This window comes from Sciurus carolinensis, chromosome 13 (genome assembly GCF_902686445.1).
Source record: "Sciurus carolinensis chromosome 13, mSciCar1.2, whole genome shotgun sequence".
NCBI lineage: Eukaryota > Metazoa > Chordata > Mammalia > Rodentia > Sciuridae > Sciurus > Sciurus carolinensis.
In genome coordinates, this window is record NC_062225.1 from 4,954,176 (window position 1) to 4,976,677 (window position 22,502).

Consider the following 22,502-nt stretch of genomic DNA (forward strand, 5'->3'; position numbering starts at 1 on the left):
TGAAGTTCACCACCGGCACTCTACCCTTCTCTAAGACCAGGGCCCCTCACGGAACCCAGGACGGCTGAGCGGCATGGACCTACGGTCCCCAGCCCACGCTCAGCCTCATAAATCACCGCGGCTCTCAGCAGCTTCCGCCAAGCGGGGAGCACGAGCTATAAATTCTATCTGTCGCCCTCACAAGCTCAGGCGTGACTTCAATCAGCGCTGTGCCCGAGCTGGACGATGTGAGCGTCCACGGTCCTTGGGATCCTGGCAGGACCGGTGTTGAGGGCTGGGTGTGGGTGGGCTCTGGTCCACAGTAAGGCCCTTCAGTCCTACAAAGCTGTTTTCAGAGAAGTGGAGATGCTTGGTGGCCTTTGTAGGTCATGCAGAGCAGGGTGCAGGCCCAGAGAGGCTGGTTCTCTGTGCCTCCCTGGGGCGTCTGGAGAGGGCAGCTTTCTGACTGCTTTCGCCCGTGCCAGCCCCGCCCCACTAGACCCAACTGGGGGCTTTCCACTGGGCACTTCTCTTGGCCTGGCTCAGCCCTGGGCACTGGGACAAGGTGAGAAGGAAGATCCCAGCTCCCACCGACTGGGAGGTCTCCCTACCCTGACTGGCACTGGCCACCCTGTGACCTCTAGCAGTCTGTCAGTCTGCCCCAGTGTGATCCAGACCAAGTGGTTCCCATGGCAGAAATTCATTTTCTCACAGGTCTTGAGGCTAGAAACCCAAGGTCAGGGGGCCAGCAGCTTAGTTTCTGGCAAGATCTCTTTCTGGCTTATAGAGGGCCACCTTCTCACTTTGTCCTCATGTGGCCTTTCCTTGTGTGCACAGGGACAGAGATCTCTAGTGTCTCTTCTTCATGGACACCATGCAAGTCTTACCAAACCAGGAGCCTGCCCCAGACCTCATTTCTTGGTGACCTCTCTTGCACACACAATCTCCAGATACGGGCACACGGGGTGGCGGAGTGTTATGGGCTGCACCAAGACATGCCCCACCCCAATTCATGTTGACACCCTATCCTCAGTGTGGCTGTTGCAAACATTAGCTGGTGGTCACTGAAATCAAGGTGGCAAGAGGTTTGTGATGCCTTGGGAACAGGTGACAGAGGGACCACACACAGGCCATGGCCTTATGGAGAGGCAGCTGCAGCAGCTCTGGGACACACATGTAAATGAGCAGCACGTGCCACCCTGCCTGGGATGAGGGACCATGGATCAGCAGGACAGAAGTCAAGGGAGAGGGGCCGGGGAGGGGGAAGAACGTGGCCCTTGATCTGAGGTCCTGGGGGCACCAAGGGTGACAAGGTGGCTGGGATGGTGGCAGGCATTCACAACTGCACCCATCTGCTGTGAGCAGGGGTTCCCAAGGTGCAGAACCCGCCCGCAGCACCAGGGAACCTGCTGGCAATGCAGACTCTCCAGCCCCACCCAGAGCTGCTGAGTCAGACACCGGGATGGGACCCAGCCCCTGAGGGTCTCCCGTAGGGAACGCCTTTACAAAGGGACCAGCTCGTCTTGAGCTAAAATACTTGTCTCCGTGCAGAATCCATCCGAAAGGGCAGTCTGGACCTCCTTGACGCTTCTCGCCCCCTCAACCTGATCCCCCGCCCTCCGAACTCCCAGACGCACCCCGGGCTTCCTCCCTCCCTGAGAAAGGCCTCCCAGGCTCCCCTGTGGGTTGCCCCTCCCCGCCAATCATCTCAGTTTCCTGCGCCGTGTGTTCCCACTAATCACTTAATCTGGCCTGGCATTTGGGACACACATGAGAGGAGGGCTGTTACAGTAAGCCTTTGAGGGGACTCCGGAAGGACAGAGGCATGCCGTGCCAAGGAGAGGTGGTTGTGGGAAAGAGGACATCTGGGCGAGGGCTGAAAGGCCAGGCCTGCTCGGCCTTGAGCGAAGGTCACTGGAGAGCCACGGTGACAGGTTTCTAAGACATCAAGAATGAATGCAGAGAAAGGACCCGTTTTTCCACTCGCTGGCAAGAGCGGACGGCGCAGACCATCTCGGGTTTCAGCTGGGAAAGCATCCAGGACGGGCTGAGCCACAGGAGAGGACCAGCTGCCAAGAAGGCCTCTGAGCCGTCCTCACCGAGGGTCACGGGGTGACGTCACACCTCCGGGTCACTCTCCAGCAGGACCACATGGCAGGGTCTGGGACACCCAGGGTCTGAGCCTGCCAATCACTGCCCCAGTGCTATGGTTTGGATCTTGAACAGCCGACCAAGGCCCACATGCCAAAGGCTTGGTCACCAGCCTGTGACACTAGGGGTAGGTGGGGCCTAGTGGAAGGACCTTAAGTCATTGTGGGCATGTCCTTGAAGGGGATATCGGGACCCCTACCTCTTTCTGTCTCTCTCTTTGCACCTTGCCTACCAAAAATTGATCAGTCTCCTCTGACACATGCTCCATCCATGATGTGCTGCCTTTCCACAAGTCCAAAAGCAATCGGCCAACTAACCATCAACTGAAAGCTCTGAAACTGTGAGCCAAAATAAACCTTTTCTCTTTGTAAGTTGATTATCTCAGGTATTTTCTTACAGTAACAGAAAGCTGACTAACACACTAAGCAATTCCTTTGACAGGAAAGGTCCACATGGGCAGAGAAGGTGGTGATTCTGAGTTACTGTGGTTTGCTTTAGATACCCAGGAATCAAAGGGACTCCATACATCTTTGCAAAACATTTCAGAATGACTTACCCGGAGCCCAGGATGGAAGCCCAGGATGTGGTTCATGGGAAAGTCCATTTATTCCTTTCCCACTGCCAACTCCTGCCTTCCCAGTAACAGCAGCAACAGAAACAGTGACCATGATGTCAGTGTCGGCTCTGAGCTACGGAGCAGCTGCTGTGCACGGCACTGCACATGTGTCCCTTCATCCTGCCTGACCATCAGCACGAGACCCGCCTAGAGACAAGGACGCGGAGGCTTAGCGAGGACCACGGACTTGCCACAACCCTCTGCGGGTCACACGTGGGATAAGACTGGAGACTAGGGTTCTCTGACTTCGGAACGGTGATCATGATCACGGTCGTGTGTTGCCAGGAAGGAAGCATGCTCGTCCGACACCCAACAAGGAGTCAGTCCACGCGCAGCCCTCAAGACCCTCAAGGTCGGCAGGTGCTGGACCCCTGAGGATGCTCAGGCCAGCCAAGAACAGGCGCCACCCAGCACTGCGATCTCAACGACTCGGGCTAAAGCAGGAAGATCCCAGGCTGCAGGTCAGCCTGAATAACGTGCAAGACTTTGTCTCAAAATAAAAATTAAAAAGGCCTGGGGACGTAGCCAGCTGTAGAGCACCCTGGGTTCAATTCCCAGTACCACAAAGACAAAACAAAGACTCGCCCGCTGGCCTCTCCCGGGGCCACCACCCCGCACCGCACCAGGTCTGGTGAGAATGAAAACCAGCTCTCCTGGAAGGCGCCCCCTCGGCCCGTCTCACCGCCCAGGCCATGCCGCACGCGGCTCCACTCAGAGCTCAGGGAACTAGCAGGGTTGCTGGCAGCGTGGAACCCTCACACCCGTCCCCACACCTCCCTGTCAGGTTAGGGTTTCCCAGCAGGCTTTGTGGCAGCTCCCAACATGCACTTGTCCTGTGCCCCTATTCCCATCAGGGATGCTCAGAGGCTGGTCTGAGGGCTGGAGGAGATGTTGGCACAAGAGGGGTTGATGTGCAGACGCCACGTCACGGCTCAGAAAGCCTCGAACAGGCTTCTCATCCCGTCTCCTCTGCGATGCCGCCCTGGGCCTCTCTGCCCTTCTCTCCGGTCTCTTTCTGGGGTCCTGAGGATGGCTGACCGCGTTCCCATTACAGACTTGAGGAACCAGCTTTCCCCAGTCTCTGGTGCCTCCTCGCAAGGCTTTCCTGGGGCCTCCTTTGTCAGATGGTTCCTGGGGACCTTAGAACACCCAGGTGAGCCCCTGGCAAAAACCCCTGCAAAACAAGCCCCGGAACGGGGGCCACGGGAGGGTGCCAGGCTGTGGGCCCCGTCCTTCACAGCATGGCGGCCACACCGCACGGGAGGCTGGGTCAGGCAGGGGCGTGGGCAGGTGCAGAAGGAAACAAAGACTGTCTGTGGTTCAGACATCTACGAACCAAAGTCAGGCCTGGAGTCCCGTGAATGGAATTCACTCCCTCCTGGTGGGAAAGCTGGATTCCAGCCACAAGTGCGTACTCCTGGAGAAGCCACACCTTTCTTCCAACCTCCCCACGCTCAGGGCAGGTTAAAGCAGGCTTTCCCCTCATGCAAAGAGACAGGAGGACCTCCACATGAACCCGTGTAGGTCCACGGGAGGAGAGAAAGAGCCTTCCAGAACTTTTCTCTCCTGCTGCTCTGTCCAAACCAATACATAAGAGAGAGGGGAGGCAGGCAGAGGTGGCTTCTGGAGGTCTAGCCTCATGGACTCCGACCCATGATGGGGAATGTCACACCCCAATGGCACCTGAGATCTACACGCCCACAAACTCAGCTAAGACAACCTGGCCTTTGCCCACACCAATCGAAACAGGTGTGCTCATCCTGAACAACCCAGTCTCCTCACATCAGCTTTGGTGGCTCTGTGGCCGGAGCCCAGGCTCCATCCACCATGATAAGCAGCTCAGGATGGATGGGCTACTGTCTTGAGGAGGCAGGAATGTGACTTGTGCGGCCAACTGGCACTCTCTAGAACGTAGCCAGTAACCCTGACTACATCACAGCACCGCGGCTCGGGAAGCTCGGCTCCTGACGTTGTTACCCATTCCCAGAGTAAGCAGAGAATGAACAGTGAGGCCCATCAAAAAGAGCCAGCTACCTTCATGGCACTCATGGCTTGGAAGGTCACTGCTAATCTCGAAGGGGTCAGTGCTGCCAGCATCGCAGTGAATCTCGCGCTCTTGTTCTTAATAGGTGAATGGTACCGTCCATCTGGGGCCGCAGAACCAAACCTGCAGGAAGGCAGGGAAGCAGAATGGAAAAGAGAGGTGGGTTTAACCAGAAAGGAAGGCTCGGCAGCACGAGAAATGAAGCTGGGCGGCTCCCTTACGCACAGGAAGGGCACAGATTTCCACACCCTGGAGTCTCCCTCACGAGACCCAGAGCAGAGTGAGCTGGGGAAGCACCTCCCCAGGAAAGGCTGGACTCGTAGGATAGCCATTCATAATATCCCCGAAGCGGAGAGACCCCGAATGTCCACCAGCTGCTGAAAGGATAAGGCATGGTACATGCACACAACTGAATTTTCAGGCATAAAAGGAAATGAACTTCCCGATGTGGCTCCCATACGGATGGACCTTGAAAACACGTTAAGTGAAAAGAGCCAGGCGCAAAGACCCACGTCATACGAGTCCGTCTGCGTGAATCCCCATCTCTGAGGGACTCTCCAGGACAGCCTGAGAAGGGCTTGACCCACAGAGATAGGGTGGGTCTCCAGCCACCACCCACCTGCAGCTCAGCAATGGCCCCGAGAAAGAGGTGTGAACAGCACCATCGGTAGACCAATACCAGAGCCCGAGGGTACACACCAGCCCGCTTTTGTATGAGATACGATTCACAGCCCATAAAACTCACCCCTTTACAGTGTTTGACTCAGAGAATTCACAAAGTTGTACGACCCACACTGCTATCCAATTCCAGAACATTTTATCCCCTAGAAAGAAACGCCGTACCAACAGCACCAGTCCCCAGCTCTTCACCTCAGCCCCTGGCATTCCTTGATCCACTTTCTCTCTCTCCAGTCTTCTATTCTCAAGATTTCACATAGACAGATTCATAACATGCAGCCTTTGTGTCTGGCTTCTTTCCCTGAGCATGTTTTCAAGGTTCATGTATGTTGTAGCACTTCATTACTTTTTATGGCTGAATAATATTTCATTGTGTGTATTTATCAGATTTGGCTTATCCATTCAGAAATTGATGGATATTTGGGTTGTTTTCACTTTGGGGATATGATGAATAATTATGTTATAAATGTTTGTGTACAGTTTTTGTGTAGATGGCTAGTTTTGAGTATCATGCTAATGATGCTTTTATGTATATGTAGGGGTAGAACTGCTGGGGCAACTGATAGCTTCAAACTATTGAGGAACTGCCAAGTGATTTTCCAAGCCTGCGATGACACATTACATCACTGCCAGTCAGGTGTGAGGGTTTTATTTCCCCACATCCTCACCAGCACTTAGTATCATTTGTCTCTACCAAAGTCCTCCTGGCGGTGCAGAACGGTGTTCATTGACAGTGGTGTTGAGCATTTTTGCGTGTGATTCTTAGTACTTTATATGTATTTTTTGAAAAATATCTTTCGAATGTTTGCATGCTTTTTAATCAGGTTATTTACCATTCAATAACTTGATTACAATAGTTGGTTTTATATTCTAGATACTACGTCCTTATGAAATAGTCCACAAATATGCTCTCCTATTCTCTAGATTGTTTTCGCTTTCTTCATAGTGCACTTTGAATGCAAGAGTTTTTTTTTTTTTCACAATTTTGATAAAGTCTGATTTACCTATTTTCTTTCTTTTTCTTTTTCTTTTTCTTTTTCTTTTTTTTTTTTTTTTTTTGGCAAGTTATGCTGTCACTGACACGTGTAATAAATCATTCCCCTAATCCAAGGTCACAAGAATTCACACCTCTCATCTCTTCTAAGAGTCATGTGGTTTTAGCTCTTACGTTTATGTCTGTGATCATTTTGAGTCAGCTCTTGAATATGGAGTGAGGTGGGGGTCCGACTCATGCTTTTGCAGCTGGGTACCCAGCTGTCCCAGCACCAGTGGCTGGAAAGACCATTCTCTCCTCATTAAATTGCTTTGGCACCCTAGGTGAATATTAATTGGCCATAAATGTGAGGACATATTTTTAGACTCTTCATTCCATTGTTCAAAATACCGATCTTGATTACTATAGCTCTGAAGTACGTTTTCCCATCCTAAGTGTTGAGTCCTCCTACTTTGTTTTTGTTTATCAAGGTTGTTTTGGCTAATCTGGGTTCTTACATTTTCTTATGCATTTTAGAATCAATTTATCAATTTCTGCAAAAATAAAAGACAGCTGGGGTTTTGATAGGCATGGTACTGATTCCACACATCTATTTACTGGCCCACTTTTTGGCAAGTGATGAACCAGGATCCCAAACGTGGGGCTCCTGCCTCAAACCACAAACCCCTGCCACAGCTTGGGCATCTTAAGTACCTACAAAATTATGTTAATCAAGTATTGTTCATCAAAGAAAGACTCTATACATTCTCATATCTTCTACCAACAATGTATCCCGCTGCCATTTTTCTTTTTATGAGCAGCCTCTCTAGTCGCTGGTGCGCTGGGTGAGTGCTCAGCACTGTCCAGCCTCTGGAGGACCAGCCAAGCCCCTCAGAGCTCATTAGGGTGGTGGAGACAGGGGTCCTGCCTCCCCCCATCCTCCAGAATGGGGTGGTGCTGACAATTGCTTGGAGATGTACAGACATCTCCAGGGGATGGTGGTGGCCCTTAGACCTGCTGTCATGGACACCAGTGGCCCCTGAGGGGACCTGAGGGACTTCGGTGTCCACCAGTCTAACTGCAAAGATGCTTTAATTATCTCCATTCAATTTCCTACCAGTTCATAGTGGGGAGCAAACAATTTGGTTCTTCTAAGTTTGTTTCCCATACAATTTTCCTAAACTTTTGTATCCACTGCCATATTTATCTGATGACAAGAACTAGCAGGTCACAAAAAGGAGTAACGTGTTCAAGGAAAATCCACAGAAAGCCAGGGAGGCAGATGCTTATCCACACGCTGACTGCTGGCTTTGTCAGAAACCCAAATGTGATGGTGGCTCAGGACTTTTACAAGTAAAATGCTGCTGAGAAAGTTCAAGGTAAGGGGTGTGTCTAGCCTCTGGGGGGGGGAAAGCATCATTAATCCCTGAACCTCCATCCTGGAATACACCTGAGAAAGCAACCTTCACCTCACTGTTGAACTCACCGTGAGACACTGGGAAAAGACACTGAGCACCCTGAACTCATCCCACCAAGAGGCAGTGGTCTTATCAGCTCCCAAGTGGAAGGACAATCCCTTAACTCTCACCACTCACAGAGGATGGGACAGCACCCATCATTTTATAATGGGGAGAAATGGAAACAAGCTAAGTGCCCAGCAATAAGGGATGGATGGCATAACTTACAGGCCATTTATTGAACAGTTTACATAATGCTGTTGAAAACAATTATGACTGCGTGTGTTTATTGTTACATAAAAATATTTGTTAAATAATGTTAAATGGAAATTACATGTCTTTAAAAAAAAAAAACCAGCATCCTCATTTGGTAAAAATCTGACCTTTCTACCATATCTCTTTAGATTCGTTGACGTGCTCCAGAGTCCAGAGAGACATACATTGGAGTGTGACGCTCATTGTGTCTGAGCAACAGCAAGTTAGAACATTTTAATTTCCTTCTATTTGCCTCTTGGCCTTTCCAGTCAGTTGAGGGAGGTGGGGGAGACAGCCTGGGCCTGCAGCCCGTGAGACCCAGCACCAAGCCTCCCTGGGGAGAAGAACAAGATCATCTGCAGAGTCGCTGGGAGAAAACTACTCACTTATCCAGCAGGTTCTCCCGGGGTATCCGAACCTTGTTGAAGATTAAAATCCCGTTATCCACACCATGCAGACCTAGAGGGAAGAGAAACGAAACGCAGACATGGAGAAAATCTATGTCTCAGCAGTGATGGGCCTGCCCCTTCCTAGGCCTTTATTCCAGAACTGCTGATGCTCTTGTGCTTGGGGTGAGGGGTGAGGATGTGGTCTGTTTGTTTCCTAAAGAGGTGCCAAGGACAGTGTGCGTTTCCTTCTGTGCAGCACGCCAGTTCTGAGGCTCAGGTTGGGGCAGGTCCCCGCCAGGACCTCCCCAGCAGTAACAGTGATTCACTAAGAGAGAGTTCCAGGTGACAGGGGAATGGGAAGCCAAGAGGACAGGCCAGCTTGCTCTCCCGGAATGCAGGACCACAGGGCTCCTCCCCCCAGAGCCTCGTCCTCAGTGCACAGGGTGAGCTGGTGAAAGCGGCCACAAGGACACACAGAGGGAGTGTCCTAAGTCTGCCTGACCCATCCCTCATGGCACCTGTTGTCAGAGTCTAGGGCTACACATTGTTCATAACAACGTAGGGAGATTCAATCTGGGGGGAAATCTCCTGTTTTCATAAAAGCCTTTATTTGTTTAGAACGTCACCCCTTGACAAGGACACGGCACCTTTTGGAGCTTAGCAGGAAACCAGACTGGCCTTCCACAGTGGCTATTGTTTCCAACATCTGGCGTGACTTCTTAAGAGCTCAGCCTACGGGCTGGGGAGATAGCTCAGTTGGTAAAGTGCTTGCCTTATAAGCACAGGGCCCTGGGTTCGATCCCCAGCACCGCAAAAAAAAAAAAAAAAAAAAAAAGAGCTCAGCCTACCCTGTGCTCTCGGTGACACTTGATGCCCGAGGCACTTTCCAGGAGCCAGAGCCAGCCAGGGCCCAGTCACCCTGGGAGCTGCATTTACATCTCTAGCAAACCCCTTGCAGCTCATCCCTGCCTCTGCAGCAATGGCTGGTTCTGCTACCTTGGAGATGAGACTCTGTCCTTCCACCAAACAATGACTTTCTCCCTGCCTCTGCCCCCAGCCGCTTCTCTCCTGGTTTCCTTGGCTCTCAGACTCCTTTCTTTGGCTTTGGCTGGTCCTTGGTCTAAGACGGCCATGGGCACAGTGTGGTCTCACTGAGTGTTAAGGCTGAGCTGTGTGCCCCCATCATACTGTGAAGCCCTCGGCCGGTGTCTATAAACAACCCTTCCCTCACTGCCCTTGATCTCAGGCCTCTGGTCTCCAGAATGGTGAGAGGGTGAATTGCGGGTGCTGAAACCCCTGCTTGGCCATAGTAGACCAAAGCTCTGTGCCAGTCCTCAAGCGTCACCAAGGGCCTTGTGGACATAAACACCACAGCAGGGACCAAGGGGCATGAGAGAGAGGGAGAGAGAGAGAGGGGGAAAAGAGAGAGAGAGAGAAATGGAGAGAGGGAGAGATGGAGAGAGGGAGAGAGGGAGGGAGAGAGGGAGAGGGGGAGGGAGAGAGGGAGAGAGGGAGAGGGAGAGGGAGAGAGAGAGCGAGCCAGCCAAGCCTGCCCCCTGTGCACCGAAGTATAAAAGGGACAGAGAAGAAGGACAGCGTCCCGGGCACAGCAGCCTTGCTACTAGGACATTCGAGAAGCCAGGAGGTGAGGCCAGGCAGTCCCGTGCAGTCCGCTCTGCCTTCCCTGGACTGACCTTCCATGTGCATCATATCCACGGCCGTCACTCCCGGGCACAAGCCTCCGTCCTGCTCCCGGATAGGAACGATGAAGCAGTGGGGCCCTGAGGAGGCAACAGAGACCCTTGGGAAATCCCTCGGGACGTGAGCCAAGCCTTACCCGCTCCCTGGAACGCCGGGAAACTCCTCTGACCCCCAGATTCATTCAGTGCTGCAACCGTGCTCTGCTCGTGGAAGGAGCGCGGTGGAAAGGTCAGGGCTTCTCTCCAGGAGGCGGCACTGAAGATGAAGGCAGCCCGAGGACCGGTTTTCCGTGTGACACACGCACTGGGAAAGAGGGACAGCCAGCGGATCCCTCCGGTTCCCACGCCAGTGACCAACCTTGAGAACGTCCGGCGATGATGAGCTGGGCGAAGACAGCGGCGTGGCCGCCACTCATGGCGTTGCCGATGAACATCTGGGCGTCGCCACGCGGCGTGTGCACGAGGAACTCCTGCAGGGAAAGCAAGGCCACCACGCTCACCTCACGTGGCTCCTCTGTGCAGAGACTGTGGAAGCAGACCCGCTGGGCAGCTCACAGACCCAGTCAGCTGGCCCCACTGGGCAGCCACGGCCCGGCGAGGCCAGCACCTCAGACCCACTGAGGCGAGCATTCAGTGCGTGGTCCGCCCAGGACAGCAGGTGCCCAGGTTTCGTTCATCTGCTCCCTCCGGGCCTCTTCCTGATAACATCAAGCTGAGCCTGCTTGGATTTAATGCCTAAGGTCCCTCCTTAACGATCAACGTCTCTCTCTCTCTACACTACTTTCTACCTTTTTTTTGGGGGGGGGGGTGGTATCAGGATTGAACTCAGGGGCACTCAATCACTGAGCCACATCCCCAGCCCTATTTCATATTTTATTTAGGGACAGGGTCTCGCTGAGTTGCTCAGGGCCTTGCTTAGTTGCTGAGGCTGGCTTTGAACTCAGCATCCTCCTGCCTCAGCCTCACCAGCCACTGGGATGACATGCATGGCCCACCGTGCCCGGCTGCTTTCTACTTTTAAATAAAATAATCCAACTCCACCCAGGAGGTCCAGATGAAAGAAGGGAACATTCAGTGATCTGGGGCCCTGGACAGGTTGTCCCAGGGTCCACACCTGCACACTTCATCTTGTCCTTGTCCCTTCTGGGCAAGCTCTTGGTTCTCTGTCCCCTCCTGTTCACAGGCCCTGAACATCCCTCCGTCCCTGATATCGGCCTTTGTTTAAACAGCAACCAACCAGCTAATTGGAAGCCAAAACTGAGCGCCGGGTGCAGACTAGACAAACAGGCGACCGTGACCCAGTTCCACCTTCTCGTAGAATAGCAGCCTGGACAATTTTTATTTTGATGAAAAAGGAACCATTCATTAGAACCTTTGGATACATGGGTTCAGAACCTGCTCCGCCGTGTTCCTGGCCGAGGACTATCATAAGCAAATGTTGCCCACAAGCTTCTGATACCCAAGATCGTAAAACAGGAAAACAGGAGCGCTCGTCAACGGGCCTCTCTCCAGGCTGAGGCAAAGAACCTTCGAACGTGCCGTGGCGTCTGCCTCCATAACCTGGCCCGCAATTCCGGCTCCAACATGGCTGGAACTAACACTGGCCAGGAAGAAGCAGGGAGAAGGGGCGGGGGTTTGTCTTCAGCCTCTGCTCAAAACTCAGTCTTCTTACAACTCTCTGGAAGCCTGAAAAGGGACCCCCATGGAAATGCCACCCTGTGCCCTGGGCTCTCCCCAGCCTTGCTCACCACAGGGGTTACCCTGGATCTCTCGCCAAGGAGAGGGCCACACCGCCCGCTCTGGGTACAGGGCACCTGCGATGGGTCAGGGAGCCCCAGGGAAGTGACAGAGGGCGGCACTGCACATCTAATTGGGGCTGACAATACTGAAGACGTGAGGGAACTAAATCAACATGCTATTGATCACACAAAGATTATCTCAGATTCCAGATTATCAAGTGCATAGCCTGCACGTTGCCTCGGGCCCAGAAACGCAGCCTTGAGGCCTCAGGAAGCAATCTCTGACATCCGTCTGCACGGGAAACTGTCGACACACGCGAGGGCTTTTCAGGAACATAAATGGACAAGCCAAGTCTTTTCAAGAGGAGCCTCTGGGCGGCCCTTGTCTCACCGGACCGGCCAGGAGTCCTGGCAAGGCGGAGGCAGATGAGGCCAGCACCCCCAGAACAGCGGCTGAGCAGACTGCACGGTGCGGGGTGCTGGCCCACGGGGGAGTAAGGGAAGGAGCCGAGGAGACGCTGGCCTGGCCGAGAGAGAGGGCTGGAGGGCGGGGAGGGGGGCAGGAGGCCACCCGTCCCCATAAACATCTGGTACACCCCTGGAAGGAGGTCTGTCACTTCTGCAAGATGCTTGATGTGGAAAATTCACATCAGCCAAAATGCTGGCGTTAAAACTGGATCTAAATAACACACACCATGTGTGCGGCCGGTTGCTAGTGTGACTGTGGAAGGCCAGCAAGAGGGTCGGTGCTGCAAGCACTGAAAAAGAAATCAAAAATAACCGCCTGGGCAGAGAGCGCATAACCTCGTTTATTCTTGCTAGTGAGCATCGAGTATAAAAACGAAACTCTCTCTTACCTCTAAACGGTCCTTACCACTAGCCAATCCACTCTCCAGCAAAAAAATAAAATAAAAACAAAAGAACCAACACAGGGGTGAGTCACCCGAAGGAGAGAGCTGTCACGCCCCGGAGGGAAACGAAGAGGAAGGAGACCCAACAAAGGCAGAGCCCCCCGACACACCGGTGGTCAGTGGTGAGTCTGTGACGGGCCTGCTCTGGTCCCACGGGAGACGAGTGTCCACCAGCGTCCCCCCATCGTAACTGCGACTCCACAACTCGCCTGTCACACAGCCACGGCTGCCGAGGTCACCAGGCAGCAAAGTCATCTATGCTGCCTGGGGAAAAAGGGACCAACGCAGGAAATTGTTTTTGTAGGAAAACATGATTGTAAGGAGAAACAAATAAACAACGATTGTGGGTGTTTTCCTCCCCATTAATGGGAGTGAGGTGACCCCGTTACTACAACTTGGGGAAAGAAGAAGTCGGCCCAAACCCAAAGGATGTAGGTCAGCAAGCTGTCGCCAGCAGGAGCCACACCATGAAGCCCAGTCCCCAGGGACCTGAGACCCTCATTAACCGCATGACCTTAGTCAGCTTCTTAAGCTCCGTGAGCCTGAGTTTCCCCATCTGTGACAGAGGGACACCACCATCTGTCTGCAGGGTGGTAGGACGTTTGACACAAAGTGACCAGACTGCTTGGTGTCATGCATCCCACGCACAAGCTCCACCAACAGGAACCACTGGAGGTCGCGTCCAGGAGCAAACAGAGGCCCCACAGAGGCAGCTGGACACAAAGGCCCCACGAAGGCAGCTGGACACAGAGGCCACACGGAGGCAGCTGGACATGGAGGCCACACGGAAGAACTGGACACAAGGCCACAAGGCAGCAGGCCACATGGAGGCAGCTGGACACAGAGGCCAAATGGAGGCAACTGGACACAGAGGCCACAAGGCAGCTGGACACAGAGGCCACACGGAGGCAGCTGGACATGGAGCCCAAACACAGGTAGCTGGACACAGAGCCCACATGGAGGCAGCTAGACACAGAGCCCACACGGGGGCAACTGGACACAGAGCCCACACAGAGGCAACTGGACACAGAGGCCACAAGGCAGCAGGCCACATGGAGGCAGCTGGACACAGGCCAAATGGAGGCAACTGGACACAGAGGCCACAAGGCAGCTGGACACAGAGGCCACATGGAGGCAGCTGGACACAGAGGCCACACGGAGGCAGCTGGACACAGAGGCCACATGGAGGCAGCTGGACACAGAGGCCACACGGAGGCAGCTGGACACAGCACTGGGCATCCACATGCTCCCTGAGGGGCAGCACTTGCTCCTGCTCCTCCCACGACCTTGGACATCACTGGCTACTGCAGAGCAGGAACACAGGGGAGGGAACGCAGAACGCCCTCCACACAGCCATGGCCCGGATGTCGTTCCACATGGTGGCCACTTTCCAGCATCAAGGGTGGGGCAGGCGCGGTGGCACACACCTGTAATCCCAGCGACTCAGGAGGCTGAGGCAGGAGGACTGCAGGTTCAGGGCCGGCCTCAGCAACTTAGCAAGGCCCTCAGTGAGACCCTGTCTCTAAATAAGAGTAAAGGGGGCTGCGGATGTGGCTCAGTGGTAAAGCACCCCTGGGTTCGATCCCCAGCACCAGAACAAAAGAACCAAGTAGCATTTGTGGTCAGGAAACGTATGGACAAAAATTCAGGTTCAGAAAGACACACTCAGGGAAAAGGGAAGAACCGGCTGATGGAGACGCTGTGCGCACCCGGTGCACGAAGTCTCACTTCTAGAAGGAACTCCAAAACGCACTGCTCCCTGTACAGAGTCCTTCGGAACGCCCTGTGTCAAATGAGCAACTATAAGAGGGTGAAATAAGTGAGCAGTTGCTAAAGAGGGGTGTCTACAGAGCAGAGTTCCACACTGCAGGGTGTGACCCAGGATGGAGAGAGAGTGATTTAGAGAGTCTGCACCCACAGACTCATCTCATTAGTGAGAAGAGAAGGGAAAGGAAGAACAAGAGAGAACAAGAAAGGGAGAGGACACCAAAACAGAAGGGAAAATATCAGAGATCCTCACATGTAGTAAAAGAAGACCATCTTGTGGCGCCTCCAGGGGTCACGTGGAGGGTGACACAGTGGACAGTAAGAACATTGCTCCACACTGTCGGCCCTCCCTGTCCCTGGGCTCCACGTCCTTGGCTTCTACCAACCATGGGTTGAAAATATTTTTAACTGTGTCTCTACTGAACATCTACAGACGTTTTTCTTATTATTGTCCCTAAATGATGCAGTTTGACAACTCCACATGGCGTCTGTGTTGCCTTGGGTATTATAAGTACTCTAGGGATGATCCAAACTGCACGGGAAGACGTTCGTGGGTCTATGCAATACGGCAGTGTTTCTAGAAGGGACTTGAACGTCTGTGGATCTGGGCCTCCCCAGGGGCTCCTGGAACCACGCCCCAGGGGCATCGAGGAACCCCTGTGCCCACATGGAGGCCCCGGCTCCCAACAAGGAAGCCCAGCCCCGAGAATGCTGCAGTCTCTAGAGAGAACCAACACAGACGGCTGTGAGCGTGCTCCACCTGCTGCTCAGGAAGGACAGCGTGGCTTTGCTGCTGTTCCCATGGTGTCGTTCCAAGGGGTTAAATCAGCGGGTGCCTGGAAGGTGTGCGGCAGCCTGGCGAGAGGCCCATGGCCGAGCTGACGTCCGCCCTACCTGAGCACTTCCACGCTCGTTCCCAGGCCAGCCCCTCAGCCCGGGAGCTGTCCCACCTGGGCGAGTCTCCACGCCCTTCCCTTTCACTCCCCGGCAAGCTCCCTGCCCAAGGTCTCCTCTTGCAGAGGTCCCCCACGCCACAGACTCCGTCCTCCACCCTCGGGACTGCCCAGTTCACCCTGTCAGACGACTCCTCTGACTTGTGTGAAGCTGGCTCAGGAAGGACAGTCTGGCCTGTACAGGTCACCCACCGCCCTGAACCGTGGAACAAGGTACAGCAGCCTCACCTGCATCGCAGGGTCAAAGGTGGCTTGGGTCTGGATCCCTCTGGCGTTGCTCCCGTGGCCCCTCTCTGTCATTGCAAACATCCCGCTGTGCTTTTGCTCCTGCAGGTCACCAGGTGTGAGAAGGCGACTAGCTGGTCAGAAGGCCTCTAACTGCAGACCTCACCCCATTGGGAACATTAGCACAAAAGGCAGAGGTGAGCTAGAGATCATTATTAAAATGCGGGCTGATGACGCCTAACGTGAGCGTAACGCGTAACGACACGGCGGGCTCAATGCGGTGTGTAAGAAGACAAGAGGGCGGGGTCGCAGCGCAGGGGTAGAGCGCTTGCCTAATGTGTGAGGCGCTGGGCTCGATTCTCCACATCACATACAAATAAATAAAATAAAGGACCATTGACAATTCAAAAACGATAAGATAAAATTAAATTAAATAAATAAAAAAGATAAGATACTCTTGAAAATTCCCATTTGGAACAAGAATTTTGCTGATCCAAATGTTCTCCTATTTTCTTTTTCTTCAGACACACGCACATATCTAACTACTATGGATGTTGGCGGCTCTCCATAGAAGCAGCTACCTGCTCAGGTACATACCTGGAGTGGCTGCAGCCATTTAGTGACATGTCTGGGGCTTCCAAGATTCCTCACGGCACCACCAAATAGCCAATAAATGATTCCACACTAGAAGCAGGAAAAGGCAAAGCATTATTTGCAACAGTCACGAGTCTAATGGCAATTAAACCCACGTGGCAAACTCCAGCCAAAGAACCTTGAACTTGACCTGGGTCCCACAGGTGACGAGACTCCGTGCCCTTCCCCTTTGCTGCCTGGAAAGCCCCAGTGACTCTCTGCTCATGGGTCCCTCTCTCTGAGAGGTTGCACCCCAGCTCCACAGAGACCCAATCCTCCTTCTCAGACAACCCTTCTGAAGGTGTTCCCTGGGGAACCAGCACCTGGTAAGTAGAAAAGTGTCCAGTGCAACACACAGACATTGACCACCCTCAGCAGAGGCGAGCCCCCACTGAGAGGCAGTCCGCAACCAGAGGCTGACAGGAGGGACGATGCCGCAGAACACGTCAGCAGCTTGGGATGAGACAGCGTGGCTCTGCTCACGTGCAGAACCCAGTGACTGTGAAACCTTAGATGAGTGACGTAGAGCCTCAATTTTCTCATCTGACAAATGGAGCTCACACACACAAGCTCACTGAGGCTCCCCATGCTGTGAGAAATACATCACCATGCCCACTTGACAGAGGAGGATGCCGAGGTTCAGAGAGGGAACCTGCAGTTCAGTCGCAAGCTGCCTAGTGCCAAGTGGGCTGCATAATGTTGCCATGAGGACTCAGTGAGAGCCAACTGCCAGCCACTTTGCCCAATCTTCTATGAGCCCGGGAAAAGTGGTGCTGACAGGGAAGAGGAGGAGGAGAAAGAGGAAAGGGGGAGGGAGGAGGAAGAAGAGGCGGCCTCTGCAGCAGGCCCATTTGGAAGGAGCTGGCAACTGACTGCAGAGACAGAGGGCTCGAGTGCATGGACATTTGCTGGTCTGCAGGTCGGCATTCTGTACCCCAATTATCTGCAAGGGAGCCCTCCTCCCCTGGAATCAGTCCAAGTGGTTTGTGGGTGATGCTTGCTCCACACCCAGTTTTAGGATAATTCTGTAGCTCAGGACTGGCTGATGGCGTATCATCCCCCCACAATAAGGATGCCTCAGGGATGGCCCTGTGACCTGGATGGGCCCATCCAAGTAGCCCCTGGGAGACACAGGCTGAGCCACCAAGGAAAGAAGCTGTCATGTTCTGTATGGTGGAACCTGAGGGGCAGAGGCCTGGTGCTGCTGGTGGCGGGGGGGTGGGGGGGGCATGATCTGGTGAGTGAAACCAGCTGGGGGAAGATGGAGGAGGAGGAGAGGAGGGAGCGGCCCAGGGGCCCCTACACCCCACCTGAAGCCTGGCGCCCCTTCTTGGTTCAGGCAAGTTCAGGTGGGGCTTTTTCCTGGGATGACATGCACCTGGAAGCGCTGCCGGCAGCCCGCACGTGAGAGCAACCTGGGCTGAGTTCATGGGCTCTGGGAGAGGGCACTCAGTGGGCCCTAAGCCGAAGCACCTGACACTGGAACAGGCCGGTTCACCAGGCACAGCACGAGAGGGTGCCTTTCATATGGAGATTCCAAAGGATTCTGGGAAGATGCTGAATGTCCGGGCCACTCAACGCGCCTCCCTGGGGGACCACAGAGGGCGCTGCTCGCCCCTCCCTGCCGAGGCCAGCGTGGGGAAATGAATCCAGCCAAGTGCTACAGGGACGTTTTTCCCTAAAACATCTTAGAAGTCAAATCTTAAAAAAAGCACTTTACTCAAACAACAAGCAGTTGCGTCTTCCACCCCTATACGTCTGTGGATGGGAGCCCACACATCTTTTACAATGTATTCCTCTTCTACCTTTAAATCCTTCCTCCTCTTTAGGAAGGAGGGAATTACAGCATTTCAGACACATTTTGAACACATAGAGGAGCCCCAGGCTGAGCCAGCGAGCCTGTCAGTTTTCAGAAGATGGCACCAGTTAACAGAAGAGGCACCTGAGAGACCCCAATCCACACTGTGGAACCAAGTGTGGGGCTTTCCTTCACAAAAAGCACATTCTGTGAATGGCGGTAACCGGGCCAAGCATGGACAGGGGCAGGGGGAGCCTTGGGGCAGGGTGGTCTAAGCAGGTGATTCCGGGCCTCACCAGCCTCCAGCAGGAGCCTCCTGTGGGGGAGGGAGGGGTACAGCCAGGAGGAAGGTGGCAGGTGGTCCATAGGGAGACCTGATCTGCCATCAGGACAGGTTCTGGAGACAAAGCCAACGGACCATGCTTGTGGAAAAGGACAGAGTGGACTACAGAAGACACCTGGTCTTTAGCCAGAGTCACCAGGGGGATGAAGGCCCACCAACTGCAGTGGGCTGCTTGGAGGAGGAGCCAGGAGGAGCTGGGAGGAACCAGGCAGGAGACCAGCATCCATCCAAAGTGTCCCCCACGAGGTTGTGTGTCCACTGCTGTCATCACTGCCCGGTGTCCCCAGACCTCAAGGGACAGGACGCTGAGCGGTCCATTTGCTCTGATAGAGACTGGGGAAAGCAGTAGCAAGGAAATTGAAGGGGGGCGCCTAAGGGGAGCCCTCCCTCCGAGCATGCGCACAACTCATCTGTTTAGGCGCGCCTTCTCGGTTCTCTTGAACCCGGAGAAGGAAAGGACTCAGCATCGGGTGCGTCGGGGGGTGAGCACGGCGTGTCCAGCAAGGGCTGGCGGGGGCTTCTGGAGGCCACAGCGGAACCACCTAAGCACTGAGCTGCAGTCCGGACAGCACCGCGGGGCCTCAGGATGAGCGGCAGCGGGCTCTTGACCCCGGATGGCGACCAGAGGGCTGCGTTGGCCACTGAGAGCAGAGACGCATGCGGGTTCCAGGTCGGCCCACGCCCAGGAAGACCGCTAGGAAGGCCCTGCCGCGCCTCCTGGGTTACGGTCCCGCGCATAGCGAGCGCCTGCGCCATGCCGGGCTGGGCGCGGGGCTCCTCCCGGGCGTGTCCCATTGCAAGCCGCCGAAGCCTGTGCCTGCGCAGCCGGGGCACGTGTTTACAGAAGAGGAGAAGAGTGGGCGGTGGGACGCCTGTCCGGGGATCTCGCCACGCTACGGCTGTGACAGGTCAGGCCCTTCTGCCCGTCACGACAGGGGGTCTCCCACAGAGCCTTCTGGAGCATTCGGGGGCTTTTCACTTCGTGTGGGATGCACTGAAGCACTGCCGATGGTTTTTGAGACAATGGTGACCCCAGAAAGGATCGTGTGTGGACCAAATTGTGTCCCCCAAATTCCTATTTTGAAATTGTCACCCCAGCGCAATGGTATTTAGGACCTTAGTGTTAGACAGAGTCTGAGCCTCGTGGGGTCAGTGCCCGCATAGGAAGAGGAAGAGACCAGGGCCTCGCTCCACCACACACACACACACACACACACACACACACACACACACACGGCAAGGCAGAGGTCCTGCGCGCCAGGAGAGGAGCCCTCGCCAGCACGTAACCGGACCTGGCAGCCTGGCCTTGGACTTTCCAGAAAAGTGGGGGAATCTCTCTCGTGGCTTACACCCTGAGTCCGTGGCCGGTTGCTAGGGCAGCCCAGCGACTGACAGCAAGATGATCCAGAGTGGAGCAGAGTGGGCGTGGGTTGCTTTGGCCTCAGAGGCCCCAACGCCATCCACGTTTTTGGCAGAAGACCATGGTGTGTGGCTCCCGAGCTGGACCGGGATGCAAAGACCCCCGAAGAAAGCCCTTCTCCCTGGCACCCTCCAGCCTTCCCAGCCCGTCACTGTGGACGGCTCTGAGCCAGCCCCAGCCCCGCCAGCACTGGGCCGCATGAGAAGAACCGTGTTTGTGCTCAGGGAAATGCGGAGCCTCCGCGGACTGGGACGAGGGAAGGGGTGCCAGCCCACGGGGGCAGATGGCTTTCCTGACTTGATGCCGACACCAGCTTGACAGTCCGCGCTTGGGAAAGGCAGGGGCCTCCAACCGCTCCTGGGCTGGCGGGCGATCCACCCAGAGCGCCCGGGAGCTGCAGCACAGGCCCTCCTGGGCTCGGCTCCCGCCACCGACAGGACAGAGCGTGCCCAGGCTCAGGGCAGGGTGCACGCTTCTCCCACTGCCCAGGAGTCCAAGTGCAGGACCTGGCCGCCCACAATACCTGATGTGCGGGGAGTCAGTGGAGTTGACAATGATCATTGTGAACTCAGCTCTTTTTACTATGATAAAAGACTGCAAAGCTTTCCGCCACTTTTAGTGTCCAGTTGAGTGACATTGAGTACCTTCACGATGTTGTGCGACCGTTACATTTCCATGGTTTCTCATCAACCCCCCAAAGAAACTCGACCGGAAGAGAGGGGCTCCCCAGCCTGGCCGTCCACATCACGCCATCTCCCCCCCAGCGCCTTCCCCTCCCGTGCCCTGGGTTATCTGGAAGCTTATGGCACCTTTTCATCCCCACATATGTCCTACACATCTGGAAAAGATGAAGACTTCTTAAAAACATAACTCTAAAGCCATTATCCCGCCTAGAAACATCGCACGAGCCCCCTACCATCACCGGAAGTAGACTCCTCAGGCTTTTCCAGCTGACACACTTTTCCTTTGCTGAGCCAGGACCGGAAGCAGGGCCACGGCGGTGCTGTTGGCCGCAGCGTCTGCAAGGTCTGCTCCGCATGGCAGGGGCCCCTCCCTGTTCATTCAAACACTCCCTGTGCAACTCTGTCCACTGGACTCCGTGCAAGACCCTCCCCAGGACAGGTCTCCTGCCCAGAGGGTGCCACACCCTTGGAGACGTCCCCCTGGTCATAACCCACCGAGGCGTCCCAAGGAGGAGGCGGGTGGGGTGGGAGGGTGGGCAGTATGGGCACCGAGGGAAGGGAACTCTGAGCTGGGACTGGGATCCTCAGCACTTCTGAGAGCAGGAGCTGCTGGCCGTGTCTTGGCCGACTGCCCTTCTCCCTGAGAGCCACAGCCGGCACATCCAGGAGGGAAGAATCACAGGGAGGCAGTCTCTCCCCAAAAGGAGCTGATGGTGGACCCTTCCCCACAGGGCGACCTGCACAGATGCCTGTTTTCCGTTCTCACCCATAGGAAATGCCCATGTGGAACAGACGTGGCTGCCATCTTGGACTCACTCCCAAGCAACCTGGCTTCCTGCCCCATCGTTCCGTCTCCAGGTTCTAGGCAAAATCTCTCCCCCGGGGATCAGGACCAAGGGTCTGGACTTTGGGACCCATTAGTGGCCAGAGGGGCAAGCTGAGGGGCCATGGGATTAACCTTCTGTTGGGAGAACCAGGGAACCACACAGGGCAGTGGAAATCCCTCTGCCTGGCTATTCTACTCACCATGCATGGTGAGCCCCTCACAAAGTAGTGAGATGCCATTTGTGCCCATGGGATTGGCAAAAATGGATGAGCCTAAGAATTCTATGTGTGGGAGACGATGTAGAGCCACAGGCTCCAACACATGCTGTTGATGGGGCTGCGAACTGATCCAATAATATCACAGCATAGGTCAACATCACCCTCTAGAGCGAAGCATTCATGTATCCTATGACTAGCAGGTCCACCCCTAGTTAAATAGCTAAGGAAAGCCTGCACCCGTGTTCAACACCAGACATGTACAGAGTATTCACAGCAGCATTGTTCACGTTAGCTAAATCCTGCAAGCAACATGAGGAAGTGAACAGATAAGTGCTATGATATAGTCCCATGAAGGAATATTATATAGCAGGGGAAAAGGACAAACTGCCATTTATATGTCATTCCCCAAATGATAAAACTACAAACTGGAGAACAGATTATTTCTACAAAATGGAGAACTACGAAATGGTCGCTGAAGGACAGGGGTGAAGTGGGGGATAGATGCAGCTATGAGGGGTAGCACCACGAAGTTTCTTTGTAATGATGAGACAGTTCTATATGTTGATTGCAGAGTGGTTACTGAATCTATACATGGTGTCAAGCTGCATAGAACTACACACACACACACACACACACACACACACACACACGCACGCACAATCGAGCATGTTGAAACCTGTGTGATCTGAACAAGGTCTCCATCCTCATTAAACAGAATCACACCAGTGTCAACTTACCAGTTTT

The 22,502-nt window shown here is 54.4% G+C and overlaps 1 protein-coding gene across 1 annotated transcript in view; it reads right to left on the reverse strand.

The window, feature by feature from the left end:
• The window catches only part of Acoxl (acyl-CoA oxidase like), a 296,158-nt gene that overhangs the window by 265,418 nt on the left and 8,238 nt on the right, over positions 1-22,502 (reverse strand). Inside the window, 6 exon segments of the mRNA XM_047522545.1 lie at positions 4,781-4,913; positions 8,540-8,612; positions 10,237-10,323; positions 10,601-10,712; positions 15,841-15,939; positions 16,435-16,521. Coding sequence (XP_047378501.1) covers positions 4,781-4,913; positions 8,540-8,612; positions 10,237-10,323; positions 10,601-10,712; positions 15,841-15,939; positions 16,435-16,521 — 591 coding nt within the window.